The sequence below is a fragment of the Nicotiana tomentosiformis genome, chromosome 1 (genome assembly GCF_000390325.3).
Source record: "Nicotiana tomentosiformis chromosome 1, ASM39032v3, whole genome shotgun sequence".
Lineage (NCBI taxonomy): Eukaryota > Viridiplantae > Streptophyta > Magnoliopsida > Solanales > Solanaceae > Nicotiana > Nicotiana tomentosiformis.
The window spans coordinates 53,930,989-53,956,513 of record NC_090812.1 but is presented as its reverse complement, the minus strand read 5'-3'; the positions used below and the strand labels follow the sequence as shown (position 1 = coordinate 53,956,513).

The 25,525-nt window shown below is 35.7% G+C and overlaps 2 protein-coding genes across 2 annotated transcripts; both read right to left on the bottom strand.

Moving 5' to 3' along the window:
- Positions 1 to 223: 223 nt before the first annotated feature.
- On the bottom strand, positions 224 to 640 carry LOC138906527 (uncharacterized). The gene has a single exon (XM_070195505.1). The coding sequence runs from the start codon at positions 638 to 640 to the stop codon at positions 224 to 226; it is 417 nt and encodes a 138-aa protein (XP_070051606.1).
- A 17,504-nt stretch (positions 641 to 18,144) lies between these two features.
- On the bottom strand, positions 18,145 to 24,861 carry LOC104097939 (homeobox-leucine zipper protein ANTHOCYANINLESS 2). Its single transcript, XM_009604561.4, has 9 exons — positions 23,939 to 24,861; positions 23,614 to 23,834; positions 23,395 to 23,512; positions 22,630 to 23,313; positions 22,402 to 22,503; positions 22,082 to 22,294; positions 20,135 to 20,309; positions 19,647 to 20,014; positions 18,145 to 19,184 (listed from the first exon to the last, which is right to left on the bottom strand). Exons 1-9 carry the CDS (start codon positions 24,131 to 24,133, stop codon positions 18,795 to 18,797), a joined length of 2,466 nt encoding a protein of 821 aa, XP_009602856.1. The 5' UTR covers positions 24,134 to 24,861; the 3' UTR covers positions 18,145 to 18,794.
- Between the last annotated feature and the right edge of the window lie 664 nt (positions 24,862 to 25,525).

Here is a 25,525-nt window from a genome sequence, read left to right as displayed (position 1 = left end):
CCCCTCTTGGGAGACCCCTAACTAGCTTAGCCCCACCCTGAGCTAGCTGGGCGGGTGGTGTAACTGCTGGTGATGGTGCCATCGGTTGAGAACTCTGCTGTGGAGCCCCACTCAACAGCCGAGGATAATCTCTCTTGAAATGACCAAATTCTCCGCACTCAAAACAACCCCTCCTCTAACGGAACTGCTGCTCCTGATAACCCGAGGAATTACCTGTAGAAGCCTAAGCGAACGAGACATGGTGAGAACTCTGCGATGGTAGTGCACTGAATGAAGACTGGCCTGAGTGAGCATTGTAAGAACCGTGGCTAGTTGATGCACCACGATGAGCTGGATGAGTCGTCTGAGTGGGCCTATAAGGACGACCCCTGATGTGGTAGGACTGTCCCCCAGAAGGTACCCCACCTAAACCGCCTGAACCACGAGGCCTCTTGGCCTCTCTATCACCACGATCCTGGCTACGGACCACCTCTATCTGCCGAGCAATGTGAACCACCTCGTCAAAAGTGGCACCAGCTGCCCTCTCTTTAGTCATAAGCAACCGCAGATGATACGTGAGGCCATCAATGAACCTCCTAATCCTCTCCCTATAAGTTGGAACCAACCAAACTGCGTGACAAGCCAACTTAGAAAACCTCATCTCGTATTGGGTCACAAACATGCCATCCTGCCGAAGCTGCTCAAACTGTCTGCGCAGCTCCTTCCTGCGAGACTGCGGCACGAACTTCTCCAAAAAGAGAATAGAGAACTCCTGCCATGTAAGTGGTACTGCACCAACCGGCCTGCGCCTCTCATAAGCCTCCCACCATATGAAGGCAACCCAAGAAAATTGAAAAGTAGTGAACGAGACCCCACCGGTCTCCAGAATACCCGATGTCCGAAGCATCCGCTGGAACTTATTTAGAAAAGTATGAGCATTTTCTGACTCAGCACCGCTAAATGTTGGAGGTCGAAGTTTCCCAAATCTCTCAAGTCTCCTCTACTCATGATCTGCCATAACGGGGACCACATATGCCTGAGCAGCTGCAATTGGCTAGGCTGGTAGTGGCCCAGGTATCTGAAGTCCCTACACTACCTGATCTGGAGTACGGGCAACAGAGGTATGAGTATCTCCCCCGGCCTGAGAAGTGGCAGGTGCGGCCTGAGACGAAACCACCTGAGCAAGGCCAGTGCAAACTGTCAATATCTGGACCAAAGACTCCTGAAGGCCTGGAATCACAATAGGCGCAGCTGGTGCCTGAGCTGGTCCTGTCGGCTCAGCTATATCTGAAATCTGCTCCTGAGCTGGAGCAACTGGTGGTGCTACAAGTGCTGCTCCAACTGCTGTACGAGCTACACCTCGACCTCTACCTCGGCCCCGGCCTCTACCACATCTCCGGCCTCTCGCGACCCTAATTGGTGGCACTGGTGGTTGACCGTCCGATTCGGTAGCACGTGTCTTCACCATCTGTGAAAGAATAGAATAACAAAAATTTAGTTATGGGAATCAACAAATTCGCACGACAGAATACAAGAAAGTGTAATTTTCCTAAGGGTTCGGCAGCCTCTCGAAGATAAGTACAGACGTCTCCGTACCGATCCGCAAGACTCTACTAAACCTGCTCATGACTCGTGAGACCTATGTAACCTAGGCTCTGATACCAACTTGTCACGATCCAAAATCCTAAGCTGTCGTGATGGCGCCTAACATGGTACTAGGCAATCCGATTTCTCACAAATATTTCCAACACTTTTAACAAAAATGAATTTAAAGCAGTTTTAATAGTAAAAGTTCTCATAACCGGGATAGAAAACCCAAAACATAATGCGAAACTCCTAACTATCGGGGTGTCACAGAGTAAATGAGCATCTATACATCACAAGTCTAGAAAACACGGTCTATAATAGTCTAAGACCAAATACAGTAATCAAGAGGATAAGAAAGGAGAGACAAGGTATGCGAAACACCTGCAGCTAACTCGAAATCTCCGGATAATCAACTGTGCGAAAAAAATCAACATCCACTGTGTCCGGGAACACCTGGATCTGCACACGAAGTGCAGGGTGTATTATGAGTACAACTAACTCAGCAAGTAACAATACTAAATAAAGAACTGAAAGTAGTGACGAGCTTCACAGCTGAGTCAAATTACAGTAATTTCCAACATAACAAGGAAGGCATGCTTTCAAGTTCAACATATAAGGCCAAAACATTAATTTCATGTCATGTTCAACTGAAACATAAGATAATATCTCTCAGAAATTTTCAAACAGTGATATATGACAGCTGAAGTGCAACAATAATGAAATCAAATGCATCCTCTCAGGACCGCAGTAACTCAGCCCTTCCACTAGCTCAACACTCAGCACTCGCATTCAGTAGGTACTTGTGCTCACTGGGGGTGTGTACAGACTCCGGAGGGGCTCCTACAACCCAAGCATTAAAATCTGTACGGACAACTCACGTGCTATAGTATCAATATCTAGATCTGCACGGATAACTCACGTACTGCACGGACAACTCACATGCTATAGTATAATATATGGATCCATACGGACAACTCACGTGTTGTAGTATAACATCTCACAATCATCCCCTCGGCCTTGCTCAGTCATAAATCTCTCCAGTCTCTCGGGATCTCAAAAATCATGAAAATCAGCCCAAACGACAACGATATGATGCATCAATAATGAACAATAGAAACTGAGATAAAATAAATAAGTATACTGTGATTGAGTACAAAATAATAATTTAGCAGATAATTCAATATGTACACGACCTCTGTGGGTCCCTACAGTGTCAACATATAATCTAAACATGATTTGTGGTTCAATTCACTACTACATGGAGAATGTACAGATAACAACAGATTTTTCAACTACACAGTTCCATGGAATTTGTCCGAGTCACAATTCATACGGTGCATGCCGACACGTCCGTCACCTAGCATGTGTGTCACCTCAAAACCGATCACATAACACATAATCTAGGGTTTCATACCCTTAGGACCAAATTTAGAACTGTTACTTACCTCAAACCGTGTAATTCTTTATTCAGCAATGCCTTTGCCTCGCGAATCAGCCTCCAAACGTCTCGAATCTAGTCACAAATAATATGATTCAGTCAATACAATTTGTAGGGATTAATACCATATAAAAATACTAATTTTTCCAACAAAATCCGAAATTGCACCCAAAAGTCACCCGTGGGGCCCACATTTTGGAATCCGATAAAACTCATAAAATCTGACAACTCATTCAATTACGAGTCCAACCATACTAGTTTCACTAAAGTCCGACTTCGAATCAATATTCAAATCCCAAAAATTTGTTTTAATGAAATTTTTACAATTTTTCCCAAATTTCCATCTCAAAATACTGTTTAAATGATGAAAAATATGTTATATTCATGTATATTAACCAAATCCGAGTTAGAATCACTTACCCCAATGAATTTCTTGAAAATCCCACGAAAAATTGCCACAAACCGAGCTCCCAAAGTCTAAATATGAAATAATACACTAACCCTCGTTTATAAAGTACAAAATTCTAATCCCTCATTGTGCTGACCGCAAAATTTTTGTGCGGTCCGCACATTCCAGGTTCTGCAGCCGCAATCCAAATTGTGCGGCCGCACTTCAGCATCCTCTACACAATCAGACTTCAGTAAATGGACCATAACTTTCTCTACAAATGTCCAAATACTTAGTGGTATATATTTCTGGAAACTAGATTCAAAGGGCTACAACTTTTATTTTTGAATCATCTCGAAATTTCTTATAGATTAAAAGATATAAGCTTCTAAAGTCGGACCATCAAACCTGCATAATCCCTTTTCTGCGACCGCGAGAAAAATTCTGCGATCCGCACTTTTCTTCTGCGGTCCGCACTTTTCCTCTACGGTCCTCTCTTTTCCACTACGGTCCGCACATGAGTCTTTGCCTCAACACTCCAAAATGTGCTCCCGCACTTTCAAAAATTCTAGAATAACACCAGAGTGCCGAAATGCCCAGACTCGCTCAAAACTCGCTCTGAAACACACCCGAGCCACTCGGAACTCCGTCGGAATGTACCAACAAGTCCTACAACACTATACGAACTTAGTCAGGCCCTCAAATCACATCAAACAACATCCAAAACATGAATCACACTCCAATTCAAGCCTATTAAAACTAAGAAAATTCCAACTTCTACGATCGATGCCGAAACCTATCAAATCAAGTCCGATTGACCTCAAATTTTGCACACAAGTCATAAATGATATAACAGAGCTATCCTAATTTCCAGAATTGGATTTCGATTATGATATCAAAAAGTCAACTCCCCAGTCAAACTTCCAAGCTTAAATTTATGTTTTTAGCCATTTCAAGCCTAATCTAACTAAGGACTTCCAAATTTTTTTCTGAATACGCTCCCAAGTCCAAAATCACAATACAGAGCTATTGAAATCATCAAAATCTATTCCGGGGTCATTTACATATAAGTCAATATCCATTCAACCTTTTCAACTTAAGTTTTAAATCTTGGAACTAAGTGTTCCAATTCATTCTGAAACCTCCCCGATAAGTCTCATAATTATACTTGAACACCTAATAAGCAGTAAATGGGGAAACAAGGCTGTAATACTCAAAACGGCAGGCCAGGTTATTACAGCTGTGGTAGAGTTGGGGCATTGTGTATGCCACCGTAGTAGATTTGGGGCATTATGTATGCTGCCGTGGACTCGTTGGAGTGTTTGATTAATTTCCTGCACCGTCGTTTATGTTAAGTCCTTAGTGTAGATTGTGTTGAGCTATATAGTATTGTTGTTGAATAATTGTTTGGACCTTATAAAGTAATTATATGGTGAAAAAATTTCTGTGCATATTATATCTGTGCTCGTTGTGTGTTTGTATTTTCTAACACTTGTTCTAGAGGTATTCAGAGTGGCGGGTCAAGGATCTTACTGGTTATATTTACGTATAACTCACTCCTTACATGCATGTCTATGCAGATACTATTGGTGAAGAAGAAGCTAGTAGCTGACGAGTTCGCTAGAGTTAATTCAGTTATTGAGGTGAGCCGCTGCATTATTCGTGGAGGCTGCCAAAAGAGTTCTTATTATTTATTCATATGATATCTTTTTTAATTCTCTTAGATATTCCATGATCTAGTGTGGGATTTGGGCTAGAGTTTCAGTTTAATAGATATTAATTATTCATAATTAATTATCAGATTATTTTGATACTTATTTAATTAATCAAATGCTGCAAATTAATGGCTAAGGTATGAAAGTATGATTCACCTGGCGGGTGGTGTTAGCTGAGTGCCGGTCACGTCTAGGGGTAGTTTAGGACGTTGACAAGGTTGGTATCAGAGCCTAGGCTTTAAGTCCGGGGTCATGGAGCAGTATTTAGTAGAGTCTCGTTCATGGGTATGTAGGCGCCCATACTTATGATCTTGAGGATACTAAGTGTCACACCCAATTTCTCTAACCCAAAAAAAAAGATAATGTAGATTAAAGGGTTTTTCCAATTAAAATGACAAAATTGAGTAGGGATTATTTTGTTATTCAGAGTCGCCACTTGGAATTGATATTTGGTGTTCCAAGTCACCTTTTATTTGAATCCCTACTCAAAGGTATTTGATATTAGCAGTGAGATCGTGATGGTACGCGGACGCGTACCTTGATTTATTTTGGGATCATAGTTACGTCACGCGAACGTATACATAACCACGATAATGGATTAAAGCACGCCTAAATCAAACTACGATTGTTCATGAATTATTTTCCTAAACTACTTTGAGATTTTTGTATGGGTCATGATTTATGGAATTATTTGGAGAAGCATGTATATTAGTAATTTACCAAACTAATATGTGAAGTATTTTAGTTCTTTGATTTAAGAATTAGTGTATTCGAAACACATATACATTTTTAATACTGAGTGTACAGCTAAACCAACTGACGCAATGAAAGTTCGTTTGCCTTAAGACCCACTAGTTAAAGAAAATGGCTTAATTAATGATTTTCACGTTTTTGAATCAAATGGCCTAATTTCCTAACTAACGGATGACTCACTACTCTAACAGATGATCTCAAAACTTCACTGCTACAATCTAATATATGCAGATTCTTTCAACAAATTTATTAATTATATTTTATCATGGTTTTATCATCAAAACAGATCCTCCACTCTTCCAAACTAATCATGAAATCAAACGAAAGCTAACAAGCTATTTCAACAAGACAAAAATAAACAAACAAAACTGAAATCCTAATAAATACCAGCAAATCAATATGAACCAACATTTAAACACACGATCAGCGAATCAAGGCAGGAACCTGCTTGAAGATGAAACAGTGCATGCTATGGTGAAAACAGATGAAAAGTAAAAGATGAACCTCTATGACTTTCTTCTGTATTTGATTTATCAAACAAAGCTCCAAGTGAATAATCCGACAGTACACGTTGCTCTGAATTGAAGACAGGACTTTTAACTGGAACTTCGACTAACGACCTCGACTTCGAACCAAAGAGAACCTCGACTTGACTCAGAAGCTTTAGCTATTTTGGACTGAATTTACGGCTGGGTTTGGGATGGATTTTAAAGGTGATTCATGGCTGATTTTGCTAAGTTTCGGCTGGAAAACAGAGTTGCTTCTTGCTGGGTTTTAGAGCTAATTTTTGGACTGTTTTTTTTTTTGGTGCTAAGTGCTTTTGGGTATGCGTATTTTCAGAGATGTGAATCTGTGTGTTTTAGCCATGAGAATGAAATCCGTCCGGGTAAAAATGAGATCGTCCGGTTCTTTTTCAAGGGGGAGGGATCCGTTCCTTCTTCTTTTGGGAATAGGGAAGATGTGTGGGGTTGTGAGTGGGAAAGCATGTGGGGACAAAGCATGGGGGACAAAGCAAGCATGGGGGGGACAAAGCATAAAACATGGGGGAGACAAAGCATGGGGGACAAAGCATAAAACATGGGGGAGACAAAGCATGGGGGGACAAAGCATAAAACATGGGGGACAAGTATGGGGGACAAGCATGGGGAACAAAAAAAAATGGAGTGAGGACATGCCTGGGAAGAAGGGAGCGGAAAATATTCAAGCACGGTAAAAAATTAGGTGCTCACACTAAGCATTTAGGATGCTTTCTCTTCTTTCATTCTTCATTCGTTCTTTAAGCTGAATCGAGTTTATTCTTAGAATGTTCCTTTAGCAAATGGCTAAGCCGCGTGTATCCTTCTCTGCCGGACGACACAGTTTATTTGGAAGTTTCTAATAATATATGGGCGATTGAGAGTGGCCTTGAGTACATAAAATGTTGTGTTCATTAGTGATAGTTAAAATATTACTTGTTTTAAATTTTGGGATAACTCTATTTTTGTAGGAACGTGTGCCAAAATTCTTTATAAAAAGGGGTTTGAGAGTTAGTCGAATTTTTGAATGTTGCGAATCTGTGCGAATTGTAAAGAGGTCTAACGATAGTCAAATTTTTGAATGTTGAGAATCTATGTGAATTGTAAAGGGTCTAAATATTTGATTTTTTTTTACCTGAGAGCGACTTATTCAATATTTAAAGTTGTGGATACAACTCCATGTTATGAGTTTGATTTGGAGAAGAAGAGAACTGAACTTAGAAGTAAGAAGTGTAAGATAATAATACCTTAAACACATCTAGACTGTTAGGCTTGGTGTGAAAGACATTCTGATGAAGGTGCTTATATGATTCTAAGCTTAATGCCTTTTGAAGTGATTTGATATTAGCAGTGAGATCGTGATGGTAATGCTATAAGTGTATTGGTGGCATGGCTAATCTCATTTAAGTACATTGAGTATGACCTTGATAGTGCCACTTTGTGATATAAAAGATACGACATATTCTACTTGGGGTCCATATCTATGAGAGAAGGTAAGACTTAAGTATAACGCTTAATGCACCAATATAGTAAAAGGTTGAGTATGAAACTCAGCGAGTAGTGGCATGATTAGCTATTAAAAATAAGTGTAAGACATACAGTATGGAGAGTGTCATGCACCGTTTTAAAGAGTGATAGACACTTCGAAGAGTTCAAATACTTGAAAAGAATTAACACAAATATTATCGAATTCAGTGTTCCGTTCTAACAATTGTCATAATATGTGTTGTATCTTGTACTGCATGAGTTGAGAAGGTTGAATATTAACGAAATAACGCGATATATGAAAAAGTATAATTTTACCCAAGTGTGGGGATCCTACTATTATTGATTATGTTTTATCGGGCATGTGGGATCACAATTAGGAGAGAGAGATAGTTGTAAATTTGTTATGGTTTGTAATGTTGACATTTAAGTGAACTTGGGCATGGATTGACTGGTTTCGTCATATTTAGTACTCCTAGTATTCGATGCGTGGTGACGATCCTAGTGAGGAGACTATATTAGTGGATAGAGTATATAGAAAATGGGTAATATTTATTCAGGGATGAGACACCGTAGTCGCTCTACTAGTATTGCCGATGTCTGATTTTAACGTTATTATATGCATGGACTGATTGGTATTGTGCTATGTGATGCACAATTATCAAGTAAATAATATTAGATTTGTTATTTTCTTATGGTCTTAAAATAATACGGAAGGGTGTTCACGATTGCCATGGGCGAGGAAGTTCCTTATACGAAAGTTTACATGAGATGATTAGAAAATGTTCAATATTTCTAACTATGATTTAAGGTACTAGAGTAGAGATTCTGACTCTTGGGATAGTTGAAGTTATTAATAAGTTTTCAAATGAGTTACACAAGGCGTATGTAGTATAAATATGAAAGATAAGATGAGTGTAACGACGAAGTATTTGTACCTCTCTTTCCTAGGGTATAGCTCGTATAACATTCGAGGATGAATGTTCTTCTTAGTTGGGGAGATTGTAATAACCCGGAATATTTTTATAGTTAATAATTGAGATTGGAGAATTAATTTAATTTGTAGCTATTGGGTCAAATATTAAATTAGTAGGAGGGAATTTATTATAATATATAAGATAGTATAGTAAATAAGTGGTTAGCGGGCCAATTACATACTATCAATTGAAAATTAGAAGTAAGTAACTTTTATCATTATTTAAATGATTAACAAGTGGGCCAAGCCTACCTTTTTTTTTCTAGGAATTTTTACATTCCTATACACTATTTCAATCTTTATTACCCTTCCTACTCAAGTTTTAATATAATTACATATTATATACCCAATTACCAATTATGTACATTTTTAGGCATTTAATGATAATAATTAGTGTCCTAAAATCACTCTAACGTATCTTCCACTCCCCCACGTTTCTCTCTTCACAACCCCCCTCCCCACGTATCTTGCACTCACCCACGTTTCTCTCTCCATAAATTTCAGTATCCCTCCATTAATGCCTATTTTCACTCTTCTTCAAAAATCAGTCTATATTTTTTTACTCTTCTTCAAAAACCCCTCTCCATTTTTATAGATTCAAACTCTAAATACTCTATCACACACCTCCATTAATGTCTGTTGCTTGCTTAACTTTCAATGAAGAAGAAAACACTTTCGAAGACCAACCCTAATTCCAGTAAGAGAGCAGCAATTCCACCATTGATAGCCATTAAAAAGTTTTGAAGCTTTGAATTCAAATTTAGGTTTTCAAAAACCATTATTTGTTTGGATTGAGTGTTGTTGCAAACAATTGAGAATATTGTTTGGAGTTTATATCTCATTTTTTAGAGTGTTTTGGTGAAGATTAAACTTGATTTTGGTTGAATTTAAGAAGAAGAAGAAGAAGACATGGCATACATTATACTTACGAAATTGTAGTAAAGTTGTAGTAAAATTGTAGAAAAATTATATTCTGTTATATATATATATATATATATATATATATATATAAAATTTAAATATTGTATGAAAGTTGAACAATATTGTATAAAAATTGTATTTAAGTTGTATGATATTGTAGTTGTATATAACTGGGTAGAAATAACGTATGAAAGTTTTAGATAAGTTGTATAATATATAATTAGTTGTATGAAATTTGTTTTTACTATGTATAAATTAGATACAAAATATACAAAAGACATATTGTATAAAATTTGTATAAAAATTATATTTTAGTTGTATGATATTGTAGTTGTATGTAACTATGCAGAAATAATGTATGAAAGTTATAGATAAGTCGTAAATTAGTTGTGCTTTTACATTATGCTTTTAAGCTCTTTGCCTAAACGTGTTAAAACATTACTTAATTTCATGAAATACCTTGCAACTTAATTCAGATCGACTTCTCATAAAAGGTAAACTTACCTATCTTCAGCATTACATGCCAGAAGGATTTCATTTTATTTTACAGGAAAAAGAATATATAACCATTGTTGAGTATGATTTGTAGAATAATGCCCTCCAGATATATTCTATCCAACTAGGGTTGTCCTATTAATTATTACTCCTACCTAAAGAAAGTGAAAAGCATAGGATATAATTCTTTGAAAATGGGTGCCCTTCTGATTTTGTATTTTGAATAGCAACTTCAACAAGTTCTTAATTGGATAATAATTAAATAGACTTGATGGACACGGAATAGAGTCTGATTCCCTTTTAAGGATTTAAATTAGAATTTTGATTTTATCCTAAATCTTGATAAAAAGAACTTGTAAAAAATTGTCCCCAAATATTTACCTAATCTTCCTGTTAATTATAGAGGAATTCTTACTAAATTCCAACGTAAAACTGAAGGGTTAAGAAGAAGAAGAAGAAGACGACGAAAAAGGATTAGAAGAAATAACATAAAATTGTAAGTACTATTAAGACATGATTACGTGATCAACCAGATGAAAGCGTTGTCCACTGGCTTGATCACTAAATTGCTACAAGGGTGGAAGACCTGGAGAGAAGGGGAAAGAAGAGAGAAAAAAGGAAAAAAGGTATAACTAAATCCCTTGATTGAAGGCACTAATAATAGATTATGAGCCTTTTAAGGTGGAATGCATATATTTTGTAAACAAAACTTGTTTAGGTCGGGTAATTAACTAAACGTGGACATTTTACGTAATAAAGTTTCAAATAGTGTATAGAAAGGTAAAAATCTCTTTTTTATATCCTTTTATCCGATTGTTTTAGGAGTTAGAAACACTAGGGCTTATATTTAATAAGAAAAAAAAAGGATTGAAGGGGCTTTGGGATAGAGAATCAGACGGCAACAATAAGGGACATAGAGGCATTGAATTGCCTTCATTGGCAATCACTGTCAAAAGCTTAAATTTTGGAGCAAAGGATTTGCTGTGCACACTCATTGACGGCCGAAACTAAGAACAAAGACTTCAGGTAATACTTAAACTTGGTATACCTTTTTAAATTAATTTTGGTTAATGGTAAGAATGACAGCATGAAATATATAATTAATAATTATGTAATGATAGAAAGTAATTATATGGTAAAAGATTGATAATTTGTAAGGATGAAATATGGGATTCGGAATTTGAAAGATGAGGTCTTCGCTGCCTTTCGTATCTATTTGCAAAATAATATAAGGCTACTATTTGGAATTCTTATTACTATATTTAAGAATAGAATATAAGAATCATGATGCCATGATTAAAAATAATTTTGTGATAATGATTAGTTTTAAAGGTTAGAGGATGTTTTGGTATAATGTACAGTAGCATAATGAAGATACTGTTTCAGCTATTTTATTTGATATTTAATTGTGTAATATTTTTTATTAATTGGATTGAGAGTTGATTTTGATTTTGACTTGTCCTAAAATTATAGAGATTATTCACCTAAACTAATTAGGACATGATATTCAACATTTTTGATAGATTGAGGCCATTGGAGGCCATTTAGTTGGTGTTCTAGACGTTGCAAGATTGAGGAATTTCCCGTTGCGAGGTAAGTGAGACTTTAAGTTTTGATACTTGCTTTTTTAAAAATTCATTTTGAAAGTATGTTTTGTCTGCCTGATCCATGTGTTAGGACGAGCGTGCGCTTAGCAGAATCGGTGGTCTTTGACCAGCCGCAAATATATATTATTTTGTAAAAAACTAAAATTATTTAATAAGTGATTTGTGGTGTAGTGTGATGTGGCGTAGCCTCGTGCTATAGTGTTGGGGTGTTAAAAAATATTTTTTCGTCGCCGTAATATATTTGGGGCATTGTGTATCCCGCCGTGGTAGATTTGGGGTATTGTGTATGCTGTCGTGGACTCGTTGGGGTGTTTGGTTAATTTTCTGCACCGCCATTTATGACAAGTCCTTAGTTTAGATTGTGTTGAGCTATATAGTATTGTTGTTGAAGAATTATTTGGACCTTATAAAGTAATTATATGGTGAAGGAATTTCTGTGCATATTATTTTTGTGCTAGTTGTGTGTTTTGTATTTTCTAACACTTATTCTAGAGGTATTCAGAGTGGCGGGTCGAGGATCTTACTGGGTTATATTTACGTATAACTCACTCCTTACCTGCATGTCGATGCAGATACTATTGGTGAAGTCGGAGCTAGTAGCTAACGAGTTCGCTAGAATTGATTCAGTTATTGAGGTGAGCCGCCGCATTGTTCGTGGAGGCTGCCAAAAAAGTCCTTATTATTTATTCATATGATATCTTTTGTAATTCTTTTAGATGCTCTATGGTCTAATGTCGGATTTGGGCTAGAGTTTCAGTTTAATAGATATTAATTGTTCGTAATTAATTATCAGATTATTTGGATACTTATTTAATTAATCAAATATTACAAATTAATGGCTAATGTATGAAAGTATGATTCACCTGCCGGGTGGTATTAGTTGGGTGTCAATCACGTCTAGGGATAGTTTGGGACGTGACATTTGGTCCATTTATGGAGTCTTTTTGACGGTGCAATTTTTGATTTTGTGGTTTTTGAAATTTGACGGGACTTCCCTAGTATTTCTGGTTAATTCTCTTTTTCCCATTGTTCCCATAAAATTAAACATTCAGATTTGTTAAGTATTTAACTGAGACCAAGAGTATTCACTTTTAGCAAACATAGAAAGCCAAGAACTGCTCAAGAGTACTATATGTAAGGGACCATTTTGAACTAATCCCAAACATAAGGGACAATTTTTGTCATTTTCCGCAGTGTTAAGTAAAGAATCTAAGTAATGAATCAAGACTTCAAAGACTTTTAGGTAGATTACACAAATTCAAAACTATAGACGCGAAATTATTTACATAGATCATCAGAAAGGTAATGACATAGTGAGTGAGTGAAAAAACCAATCCCAATATCTTCATTAGACTAACAGTACTCAGTTTATGTTATATATATATATGAAGGTGTTTTTACTGACAGTTTATTACTTAGGTAACATTGCGATAAGCTGTTTGAAAGGATTTAGGTATGAATTGGCTGAATGTGAAAAGAGATGGGAATATGATGAATGTGTGTATCTAAACAAAAGATTTCACACACAAGATGTAACATAATTTGAATGATGGTCCCTTTTTTTGTAGACTCTTGTGATGAAGACAAGGCAATTGGAACTAAGAAGAAAAAGCAATGGAATTAATGGGAAAAGGAAAGCTCAAAGATATAAGAGAGAAAACCTAGAGTGTACAAACATTGAACATGCTCCGAACTTGAATATTAACCATATAAAGAGCAGCCAAGACTCAGAATAATCATTGTTCCCTGGCATATTGTTAGCTGCTATACTTTTAAATTCCTTCACTACCACACCTTCAGATATAGGAATATGGGGACTACTCATTATAGGACTCCACAAATGGATAAAAGTTTTCAGTAGATCGAATAACATTGTATATTAATGTCGGGTACGAATCCAAATAAACTTTGGAGTAATAGGTATATGGAAAGAAACTTAAAAAAGATATAACTTTAGTAAGTGAGTATATTTTTTGGGTACCACTATTTCCTCTAACACTTTTGCTTCATGTATTTTAGCTTTCTCTTCTTTTGTTTCCTTCCTACTCCTACATTTTAATCAAAGATGACCAGAAAAAAAACCGGGCTGGGAGAAAATTTGAATTTAAACTATATATTAGAGTAGGGCACTACAATTTATTTATTTAGGGGGGAAAAGTGAATATCTTATTACTAGATAGCAATGACACTCGTACGCAAGACTTTTGCCTACTCTAATAAAATGTATTATTTGTCTTAAAAATTTAAACAGTTAAGAGGTATGTTCCATGTTCCATAACATATGATGCTTAAAAGGCAACCATCTTTCGCAAAAACAAGTTAATGAAGTAAATCTACATTTATGTTCCTATATATAGGTGAATGTTTAAAATATACATGTATGACCCTCTGTTTATTTCGTCTGTTACAACAAATTGACACCATTACGTTGACAACAGTCGACAATTAATACCTTTCAGAAAAAAGATAAAATGCAAATTACAGTCTATTAATTAGCATTTTCCTCTCAACTTGAAGTCTTAGATATATAATTGTTGGCAATGATGTTGAAGTCATGGATAATTGTTGGCAAATGAAGTTGACTCGTCTAAAGTGTACTAGTCAAAGGGACTTTGTGAAAGTAGTTTCTGTTTCCACATTCAGTTTGGTAAATAGGACTCTTTTCAATTTTTTTTCTTTTCACCAACTATTAAGGTAGACATTATGTATTAGTCGCAAGAGGATAGAGATGAAGCCAAAATTTGAAATTTATGGGTGCAGTATTCTAGCCTTGTAAGTTATTGGATCTAAATTAACAATTTGTATATATTCAATAAATTTTTGTAAACAATATTTGAAGCAAAGCTTGGTTTCGCCGAATCCTTAAGTTGTATTCTAGCTCCGGCCCCTGCTAGAAGGTGGTTATAACTATGACATTAACTACCTCGACACGCGAAGGTGGTTAATTACTTTCGCTGTTCTGGTTCATGCTCAGTAAGTAACTTGAAAAAGAAAGTTGGAAAACTTTAAAGGTTGCTATGCTATCTTAAGGTAGAGCCGAACCATTGGACCTTGTAAATATCCGTAATGAATAAATCATAGATCGAAGCTAAAAAATAGAAATAATATAAAGAATAAAATAAATTGTTTGTTTGTTTATTTGACAAGATGGTGTCTACTATTATTTCATGCGATTAAAATAATTGACTAGAGAATCTAGAAAAAGTTTTGAATTTAATGATTGAAGACGACTAAGATAAATCAAATTTTAAGAATTCATCAAACTTTTAACCATTTATATTTTATCTTTGAAATCCACCTTGTGTATATAGATCCCTATCTAACTTACAAGTAATAGGCCCTATAATTCTCATTCTTTTTCTTATTCCTTGCTAGGACGTTAGAAGAGTAAATAGTAAATTCCTCAGCCAAAATGATCCAATCCGTATTCTGGCCCCATTAGTTATCCTTGTAGCTAAGTGGACAGTGGCCAATATATATGATCAGTTTGAACCATTGAAAGCCAAACGAAAAGCAAGAGAGCACAGTACTGAAGCTAAGAAACCCTTATCAGTTGATATATGAGCCATACATATGTTAAAGAAAATGCCTTTGTCTCGTGTGTCAGAATAGCAAACGCTGAGAGTGATTGGATTTCATTTGAGTGCATATATTGGAAAAGATAAAGAATCCAAATTTTTATTATTAAGAAAACAGAAAATAATACAGTAGCAGAGATAGCATTAAATGCATGGCAACTCTTTCTCCCAACAGCTTCTGCAATCTCATTTAATGCACACCCTCCTCCCCTCCCTCAGCTGGCAATGCCAAGGACCCCATTATCCCTTTCTCCATCGCGCATCAGTTAAGCCTCAACTCGCTCTTTCTTCTTAGCTTATCCAAATTTCATCTCTACGCCTGTCACATTCTTTTATCTATTCTTATTATTCGTATAACATTCTATATGTATTATTCGATTTCATATATAATAAGCTTAGTAACAAAAAAAAAATCCCTACCAAAATTTATATTTCGAGTAACTCTTTTGCGACACGTTGTGGGACTCATGACCAAGTTTCATAATAAATTTACTTTAAACTAGAGATGTACAAAAATTTTTTTTGATAAATCGCACTAAACTGATAATTCGAGTCAAACGGAAAAAAAAAACTCGATGGTGTTTGGTTTGATTTGGTTTGGTATTGAGGGGAAAAAAACTCAACCATAATTGATTTGGTTTGATTTTAACTTAAAAGAGTCATATCGAAACCAAACCAATCCGATAGTACATTTATACAATTTTTAAAAATATTTTATAGATATAAATATTTATTGTAATATAATTTATAAATATTTCTTAAGCTTTTTCACATTTTTCTCTTGTAGCGTATTATTTCAAGTTTGGACTTAACATTATATTCTTCAATGCTAAATAAATATTTTAGCTCATAAATGTAGTAACATAAACAATACTAATGCTAACAAAAGAAATTCAATTCAATACTAGAAATGATGATAGTGTTGGATATCTATTTTTTAATTTTATACATTGGTTTATAATACAAATGATAACTAGTTTATCTTTTTCTTTAGTGCTTAGTTATATAATTAATAATACTAATTAGCTTTACTTATTTTAGCATGACCTATATAGTATTTTTAGATTATATTAATTTTTATTAAGGCTTATTAATTAGTAATATTTATTTTATGCAATTTTATTATCTTTGTTATTGAATATTTTAGTATAATCCAATGACTTATCTCATATTATTTGTGTTATTTTCTTGAAATATACATTATATAGTTGTATCTTACTAGGACTAAAGAAATATTTAGAGCATAAGTCACATATTTTGTGCTATGAAGACTTCATCGAGAAAAAACCGGAAAATCCAAAAACAAAAATCGAAAAATTCAAGAAAAATCGAGATTGAAAAACCCGACTTTGTTGGTTGGATTTATTTATAGATCTAAAAACGCGACACGTTTGCTTTAGTAATAAAAAAATCTGAATCAATCCGATTTATGTACGCCCTGCTTTAAACCATGCGACATAACAGTACATCATAACTACGGTATAATCTTTTGGGACGCTTGGTGCGGGCTCTATCACAAATTTCATCTCTACATATGGTAGTTCAAAAATAATCAACAACTAACTATATAAGGCTTGTTCTCATACATCAATCCTATACAGTACTCTTAACAATTGCAAAGACAACATAGAAAGATTATGTCATTTCCTCATTTTAAATCTGAAGATGTACTTTTACAATCAAATTGATGTACTAAATTATATGGAATACAATGAAACGGAAAATGCATAATTTCGCCTCCTTTCACTTCATATTTGCATTTGAAATGCCAACCTTTCCGGTTTTAGATATTTTGGTGTTATTGATATTTTCTTTATTTACTTTTGGATGAAATGAAATACAAAGGAGTGTTAACACTATTGTATTGCGAACTCAAATTGTACAATCAAATTATACTCTCGTCTCCTTCTCTATGTCCTATCTAAGAGCCCGTTTGGACATAAGAAATTTTTCTCTTTTTTTCAAAAAAATTTTACTTTTATTTCGAAATCAGCGTTTGCTCATAAAATTTTTAATTTTCACTTAAAAATATATTTTGAAATTTTCGAAAATTTGAAAAACTCCAAAAAGCCTGTTTTTCAAAAAATTTACTCAAATCACTCACAAAATTTCAAAAACAACCCAAAATTATATTCATGTCCAAACACAACTCTAAATTTTAAATATTATTTTTACTTAGAATTTTTTTTTCCCTATTTTAGAATTTTACAATTCTTATGTCCAAACGCCCACAAAATCATCCGATTCCAAAGAGAGCATGACCACCTGTCCTCGTTCAACTTTTAAGGGTCTTGTACGAAATTAGTATAGCGCATATTCTATTGACTGTAGAGCGATATTGAAGTATTTGTAAATACTAAAGTTCAATATTGACAAATACTAATCTAATAACGGTATTTTACAAATACAAAATTTCATTACAACAACGACATACATAGCGCGATTCTTCAAATACAAAATTTTAGTATTTATAAATATTCATGAGATATTAAATTTTTAATTTAAGAAGCATTTCAAGTGAAATAATAGTTTACTCACACATTTTAAATGTGCTTTAAGTGAAGTTTATATCCAAACACTATTTTTTCTTTAAATTTCGACTTAAAATAATCTTTATGTCTTCAATTTAATCAAATATTGTACAAAACGACGAAGATTGTCCACAAGAACGAAGAAGACTTGTTTAATCTAATTGAAGATAGCGTGCTTTAAAGGATAATTGAACTTATTATTAGAAAGATATATATTACAACTTTCACTTGCAAAAGGTAAAGAAAAAACATTTGCAGTTGGGATCAGATGTGAACCTTGGCAAAGAAATAAACATGACAAAGACAATGGAGTTAAAGTCAATTAAGATAACGTACAATACTAGATTAGTCCCCCACCATACCAAACAAAAGAGCCATTATGACTCCCCATCAAACAACTATAAAATGATCAAATAAAACCATAGCTGCTTAAATTGACATTGCTGTCACACAAATTGCCCAAAACGAAAATTCCATATTTTGAAATCAAACTCGCCCTTATGCTCATTTCACCAATTTTTACCACAGCTTGAACCAATTCCTTAAGTCCCGAGTCAATACCCGAACCACCACCTTTGCTTTGTGTTAAGAACCAAAAATCTAACCACAGGCTAGTTGTGCCGCCCCTTACCACCTAGCAACGGTCATTTAAGCGCGGTTCGTTCTTGACTCAGCCTCCGATTCTTCTCGAATTCTTGACACAATAGCACCCACTTTTTTACTAGTTAAGTTATATATTATAAAACAAAAAAAAATAAAAAGGAAAAGGGCGGTATGCCCAAAGTCAGATCATCATCACGTGAAAAGCACGTGATCCTTCTCTCACTTAGCTTTCACAATGAAGGGCAGCTTTAATCTTCTGGACAGTGCATGATATAAGATTATTGACTGTCTCAACTGATTCCACTGTAAGCTTGGCTGTAGGGAGGCTATTCACCAATATTTGGAACGCTACCGTCAAAAGCGACCCGCTAATTCTTTGATCTGGGCCATCATTATTGGACCCACAATTTGCAGTACTCGACCCACGAGATCCTGGGCCGTCGGGTACAATCGAGAATCCCGAAGGGAGCAAAGCCACGTACGCAGAATCACCACCGTTCATCACCACGTGCATTGCCGGGATATCAACTGGCGCGTAAACAACAAGCGCTCCAGCCGCGTCAATGCACGTCTCCTGAAGTATCAACATGCTGCTCTGATTCGCGTTAATAGCCTGTCAATTAAATAAAACCTTTAGTTATGAATACATTTACGGAGAGTGCCATTCCGCGGTATAATACGTCAATTTCTGTTACAGTGTTCAAAATCACTGAGTCAACTAGGGACTAGGACTTTTCATGTAAAAGGTGATATCATGTGGTAGGGCTGACCAAAAAAAGGTAACAAGTATCATGTGTTTTGACTTTTTACAAATTTACATAAGAAACAACAAAGTTAAAAAATATAGATCTGCAATCAAATGTCGTTTAGAGATACTTCCAAATCCCCTTATTTGTCTTTTTCAATTCACCTTTTTATATCTTAAGAAAATGAACCCCACCCATGCAAAATCAATCAATTTCTCTCAATGCATTCATCTATTAACGCCATGCATTATTATCCTCACACCCTATTTTTATCAGAATCTTAAGTATTAATTTATTTTCTTTAAAATGAAAAGGGTTAAAGAAATTACACTAGCACGGAGGAGGGAGACGCAGTTGCCATGATCTTGGCCTTTGGCAATATGAGCCATTTCTTGCATAGGGCCACCGTTGGAGAGGATGTCCCATTCGCTCCGGAGACGCTCGTCGCGGAGGAAATCGAATAGTCTTTGTGGGGAAATCGGCAACCAAACGGAAGTAGCAGCGCTTAAGACAATGCCCGGTGGCTCCCCCGGGTCATCGACGCTCTTTCGGGTCATAACACGGACATCTTCATCGACATTACCAGCACAAAGTTTGTTCCACTTGTGTACCGTTGAAGCACAAACACCAGCACAAAAGTTGTTTGTCATGCGTTGTGCTAGCTTCAACATGCTCCTTCTTCCACTTGGAGTTATTGCTGCATGTGATTGTTTTTTAGTCACAGAAAATGTAAGGGACTCATCACATGAAAGAGGTTGATTCATTGAACAATGGAGCTAATTAATACTTAGATTTTATGATTTTGAAGTATGTATACCCGTGTGATCCCTTGAAGATACGGTGGAGGACATGAGAATTGCAAGGCATTCGCACTGTCGTTGGAGGGTGGCCACCCATCTTTGTGCACCAAAGCCCATGCCGGCACTGATCAAAGGCCGGTAAAGATGGTGAATCACGCTCTCATCATATTCGCCATGTTCTACCCATGTAACCTGCACAATTCAGTTGAAAGTGCAAATTAATATAGTCAACTTAAAATAGAAACCTTTTAGTCATAAGGGAAGAGAAAACTCAACTATATTAAGATTAGTTTTAAATTGTGATATGTTAACCACTGAAGACTGATTGTCTCTCGAAAGTCCAACTTTCTCTCGTTAATTGCAAATAAATGATAACATGAATCATATTCATCTACTACCAAAATTGTAATTTATGGCATTACTATTTTTCCACCTTTGGCAAGTAATTCCAATTCCGAAGCAATCTTACTTGATGATTAACGTGACCTAACAACTTATTGGTGCTACTACAATTTTTTAAACCATAATATGGTCTTCTAAAACCCAAAAAATTATAATCTAAAAAAGTACATTATTATGCCATGGGAAAAGCGAAATCGAAAATGAAGTTTTTGTGATGATACAAGACAAATCTTGGAAATGGGCCTAGCAAGGTTAGGTTCAAGGAGAGACATTATAGAACCTAGAACCCTAAAAGTGGAAGGCATAAAATAAAAGTTTTCGCCAATTTTTTGCAAATTTGAAGGCACGAGGTAGGTTGTAGACATTGAGAAATGTACTACAAAGCTTTAGACCTTGTAGATACTCACGTGACAACAAAATAATAGTCAGTCTTGGAGTTTGACTAAAAGGTCCTTTACTAGTATAAAAAACAAACACATCATAAGGCTGGAACCAGATAATACACAGTTAGATGAATTAATTATAGACACGGGGGACTGATCGAGACAGCATCAGAGATTGGAATAGAAACATCAAATACATTGTTTATTTAAACCAATGTTTGAGAATTTCAAGGCATCTTTTTTCTTTCTGAATCATATGAAATTAATGTGTCCCAAGGAGCAAAATTAGAAGCAATGGAGGCTTCTATTCAATTTATTAATCACACTAGCCTCGATTTTCCCACGTACGGTGATCATACAATATTAATATTAAGCTCATCTTAAGCAGGAAGTTGCTGAAATTTAAAGACTTTAATATTCTTCTGTCCCCTACAATCAGCATCTTATCAGCTGGTTCAAAAATCTAATCTCTTTGTTTTGGACCAAATCAATAACCAAGGGACTAGCTTAGTCATTTTTTTTACAGTGATTTTGGTCATATAAACTAGGTGGAAACTCCAATTCAATGTCTTGAACTAAGCTCCAAAAATATGTAGTTAGCTCAACCAAACTCATTAAACACAAAAAAGCAAAGAATAGATTGAATACTATAGCAGCAACAAAAAAAAAAAAAAAATAGAAGGTATAATCTCACTAATGAAATTTGGGGAGGATAGTGTATACGCAAACATTACTCCTACCCTAAGGTAGAAGGACTGTTTCTAATAGAAACTCAGCTCACTCTCTCCAAGAACTACCACTTTGCTCTTGGGTGACTCGAACTCACAAGCTCTTGGTTGGAAGTGGAGGATGCTCACCACCAGAACAACACTCTCGTGGGAATACTACAGTAAATGACACACAACATATTGTGAAGTCTTAATGGACAAAGCTGTCTAATACTTGTACTAGTTAGAAATAGACTCTAAAACTACTGTTAAAGGATAGCCCGGTGCGCAAAGGGTCGGATCACAAGGGTTTATTGTACGCAATCTTAGTGTAACCTACATTTCTGCAAGAAGTTGTTTCCACGATTTGAACCCGTGATAGTAACAACTTTACCGGTTAAGCCAAGGGTCCTCTCTACTCTAAAACTACTGTTATTAAAAAAAATATAGTTGAAAGAGAAGGAGAAATTACTTTGCTATAGCCATTGGGCATATCTTGAACTAGACAGCCAGAAGGAAGTATCCTACTGTTTGGAAATGTCGGTGCATTAGAAGTTTCTCGGATGGTATCAATAGAAACATCAACGACAGCCCAAACCCCTTCAGCATGCTGCTTGCAGAAACGCAGGAAATTGACCTCTCTTATTGGTACTAATGGTGAAAGCACTTGCAGTTCAGCATGCATCTGCAAAGAATTTAGTCATATTTAATGCGTAGTAATATTTGCATCAACAAAAGATTAATGGGAGTAAAAATAGTATTACTTAATCTAAAAAAGTCATTTTGAATTACCAGCTGAAGTGCACCATTTCTGGTTCCCCCCATACCACTTGATATAACATCTGTTGTTGAGGTTCTAGCAATCAAGCATGGAAACATTTCTGCCCATTTATTCTGTCAAAATTAAATGTAGCCACAGTTAATCATCAAAAACATGACTTCAAATTATCATCACTGACAAGGCTATAGGATTTAGATACCTAAAAGTGCAAATCAAGAAAGCTAAAAGAAATTACTCACTGAGTCCATTAATGTCTCAACAAGAGCCAAACTATTGATTATAACCATGCCTGTCTCCCTGGAAGCCTCAGAAACAAAACTGTTTGGTCTCATACCAATGCAAGAAGTAAATGACCTCATGTATTCCTCATGGTTTAGTATTTCTCTACCACCTTCTACACTCCTGAACCAAAGGGGTTCATCAGTTTGTGCCATTTTAACAAATTCATCCATAGCAGCTAAAGCAAGTTCCAAATACATGGATCTCTCAAGTGATCTCTCAATTCCAGTTGTTTGTCTAGTTGAAGCCACCACCGGCAAAGAATTTGAAATCCCAACACCAAAATCAGGAGGAGCTAAGGGAAGTGTTGATGGTACATTACTCAAACCGCCAAATCCATTGTTTCCAACTCCCAATTCCAAACTTGAATTAGGCATTGGTGGAGGCATAGAGTTAACTAAAGATGAGATGGGTCGCCCCAAAAATTTGCCAGCAAGTGCACAAACTCGATCTAATTCATCTTTCAGCCTAGCATTCTCAATCCTAAGATGTTGTTCCTCAAGAGATATTTCACCAATCATTGCTGGACCACCACAGTTTGTGCAAATTGGATTTCTCATTGCCTCTCTTATTGACATGTTTTCTGCTCGAAGCTTATCATTCTCTTGCCTTAGTATTGAATTCTCATGGCGTTCCAGTTGAGTCTGGTGCAATCAAGATTCATCATTGATAATAAACCATACAAATTGAATCTTTTAAAGCCATAAAAATTGAATCTTTTTTACCTTCATCTGAGTTCTACGATTTTGGAACCAAAACTTAACTTGTCTAGTCTCCAAAGAAAGCCTTTTGCTCAACTCCAACCTTTGTTTCTCATCAGGATGAGGACACTCCTTGAAAAGACTGAAAAGCCAAAAGGAAAAAATTAACTTCTCATAAGAAAAAAGTTAAAGCTCGAAAAATAAAATCTTTTTTTTTTCAACTGAAAAGATGGTAATGATTACGATTCAAGTTCTTGGATTTGCTGAGGAGTGTGTCGGTGATATCTTTTCTTCCTTGGTGGTTTGTCGGCAGCATCTTGATCATCACCCGATGCACCTTCTAAGTTATCACTTCCAGATCTGCTGTCTGGTTCTTCCTCTCTACTTCTTCTACCATTACTGTTATTCCCCTCGTAGTTTTCTGCCATTCTTGTTACCTCACTTTGCCCTTCCATTCCTGTTTGCTACCCCCACCAAAAGAAAAAAAGTATAAAAAGGGTGTTATACAGTTAAAAAAAGAAAGTGGTAACAAAAAAGATTCAATTTTTATGCTTTGTTTAAGGCTTACAAGAGCAAGAGAAAGTCCGGGAGAGTTGAACATGGATTTGGCAAGAGATTGAGTAAGAAGACGTGGTTGAGAAATTGCACCAGCGGGCATGTTGTTGTTGTTGCTACTATTGCTATTGTTATTAAATGGTATATCAGCAACAATTCTTGCACCGCCACCACCAGAAGTATTATCAAGAAAATCTCCAAAATTCATGAAATAAACCAACACAGTCTCAAAGCACTTAGCTGTATTTATTATTTTGTATATATATATATATCACAGATTCAGTGTATCTTTTGAGCTAAAAATCAGCTATGAACAGAGAATAAGGAGTAAAGAAAAGGAAAAGTGGGGAGAAAAATTATGAGAGGTAGAGGAGACACAAGGACGAATCCGAATGTCTCCAACTTCCTCTCTAATTTTTACTCTGAGAGAGAAGAAGAAGAAGGAAAGAAAGCAAAACACCCCTTACTTTTGCTTCCGTTTAGTACTTCTTGCCTTTCTCTTCTCTATACTTTCCTTAAATAACAGTACCAATTAAAATTCCTCTTCTCTCCTTACCCTAAAAATAAAACCAAAAAAAAAGGGGACCTTTTTCTGTATCTTTAAAACCACTCTTAGCTGCAAATACAAAAGCAGAAGCCTAAAAAATGGTTTAAGCAAGCAAAACCCTAGTTTTAAGGGTCTGTTTCTGTTTTGTTACATGTATCTCTGCATGCTTGACTTTTTTTACAAAACAAAAAAACTTTTTGGTTAGCGAGAGAGAGAAAAGGGGCTTAAAAGGCTTTGTTTTTTCAGTTTTGCAAAGACAAGAGAAGAGACGAGAGAGAGAAAAAGGGGGTAGAATAATAGAAACTAAAGGGAGAAAAAAAAACACAAAAAGGTGAAGATAATACGCAATATTGTGGACTCATCGAAGCCTTACATATACATACATCCAAAACAGCACAGAAAAAGGTTTGGTTGACTCTTTCACTCACTTCCAACCCTCTCCCCCTCCCCCTTCCCCCCTCCCCCCGCCGGCCCCTCTCTAAATCTTAAAATCTTCCGTGAAGACTGTGAAAAAATATGTACCTCTTTTTCATCTTCTTTCTTTCGTTGATTTTTCTAAGCTCAACTTTTTACTGTTACAAAACAGAGATTTAGGCAAGAAAAAGATGAAAAGCCAGAGCGAAAACAGTTCATTCAGATTCCAAGATTTTCTTTTACTTACACACACAAAAAAATTGTTCTTTTTCTTCTTTTTCTTTTTCTGTTTTGTTTTTGCTGCCTTTTTTCCGTTTGGATATGTTGGGATCTGGAATTACATGAAGATTATGAGAATTAATTACAGCAAGATGACAAATTTAATACAGGAAACAGGGGTTTATTAGTCAATGAGTTTGTCACTCTTCTCTTACTGGATTAAAATAAGCATAAATATTAGTAGAAAAGAATAAAAAAGAAGATTGTTTCTCCTTTCTACTAAGATTTTGTTCAACATTGAGTTAAATGATCGGTGACTCGCCTCTGAGTTTATTACTCGTTCGTTCAAGAAATAGTTTTTTGTTCTTTTTACACAAATAGCGGTCAGATTTGCTATTTACTTTTTCTAACAGGTATACA

Coding starts and splice junctions, on each gene's coding strand:
- LOC138906527 (XM_070195505.1), bottom strand. CDS start 640: ATGAGGTTTTCTAAGTTGGCTTGTCACGCAGTTTGGTTGGTTCCAACT.
- LOC104097939 (XM_009604561.4), bottom strand. CDS start 24,133: ATGAATTTTGGAGATTTTCTTGATAATACTTCTGGTGGTGGCGGTGCA. Junction 22,504..22,629: donor TTGAGACATTAATGGACTCA/GTGAGTAATTTC, acceptor TAATTTTGACAG/AATAAATGGGCAGAAATGTT. Junction 22,295..22,401: donor GAAATGGTGCACTTCAGCTG/GTAATTCAAAAT, acceptor AATTCTTTGCAG/ATGCATGCTGAACTGCAAGT.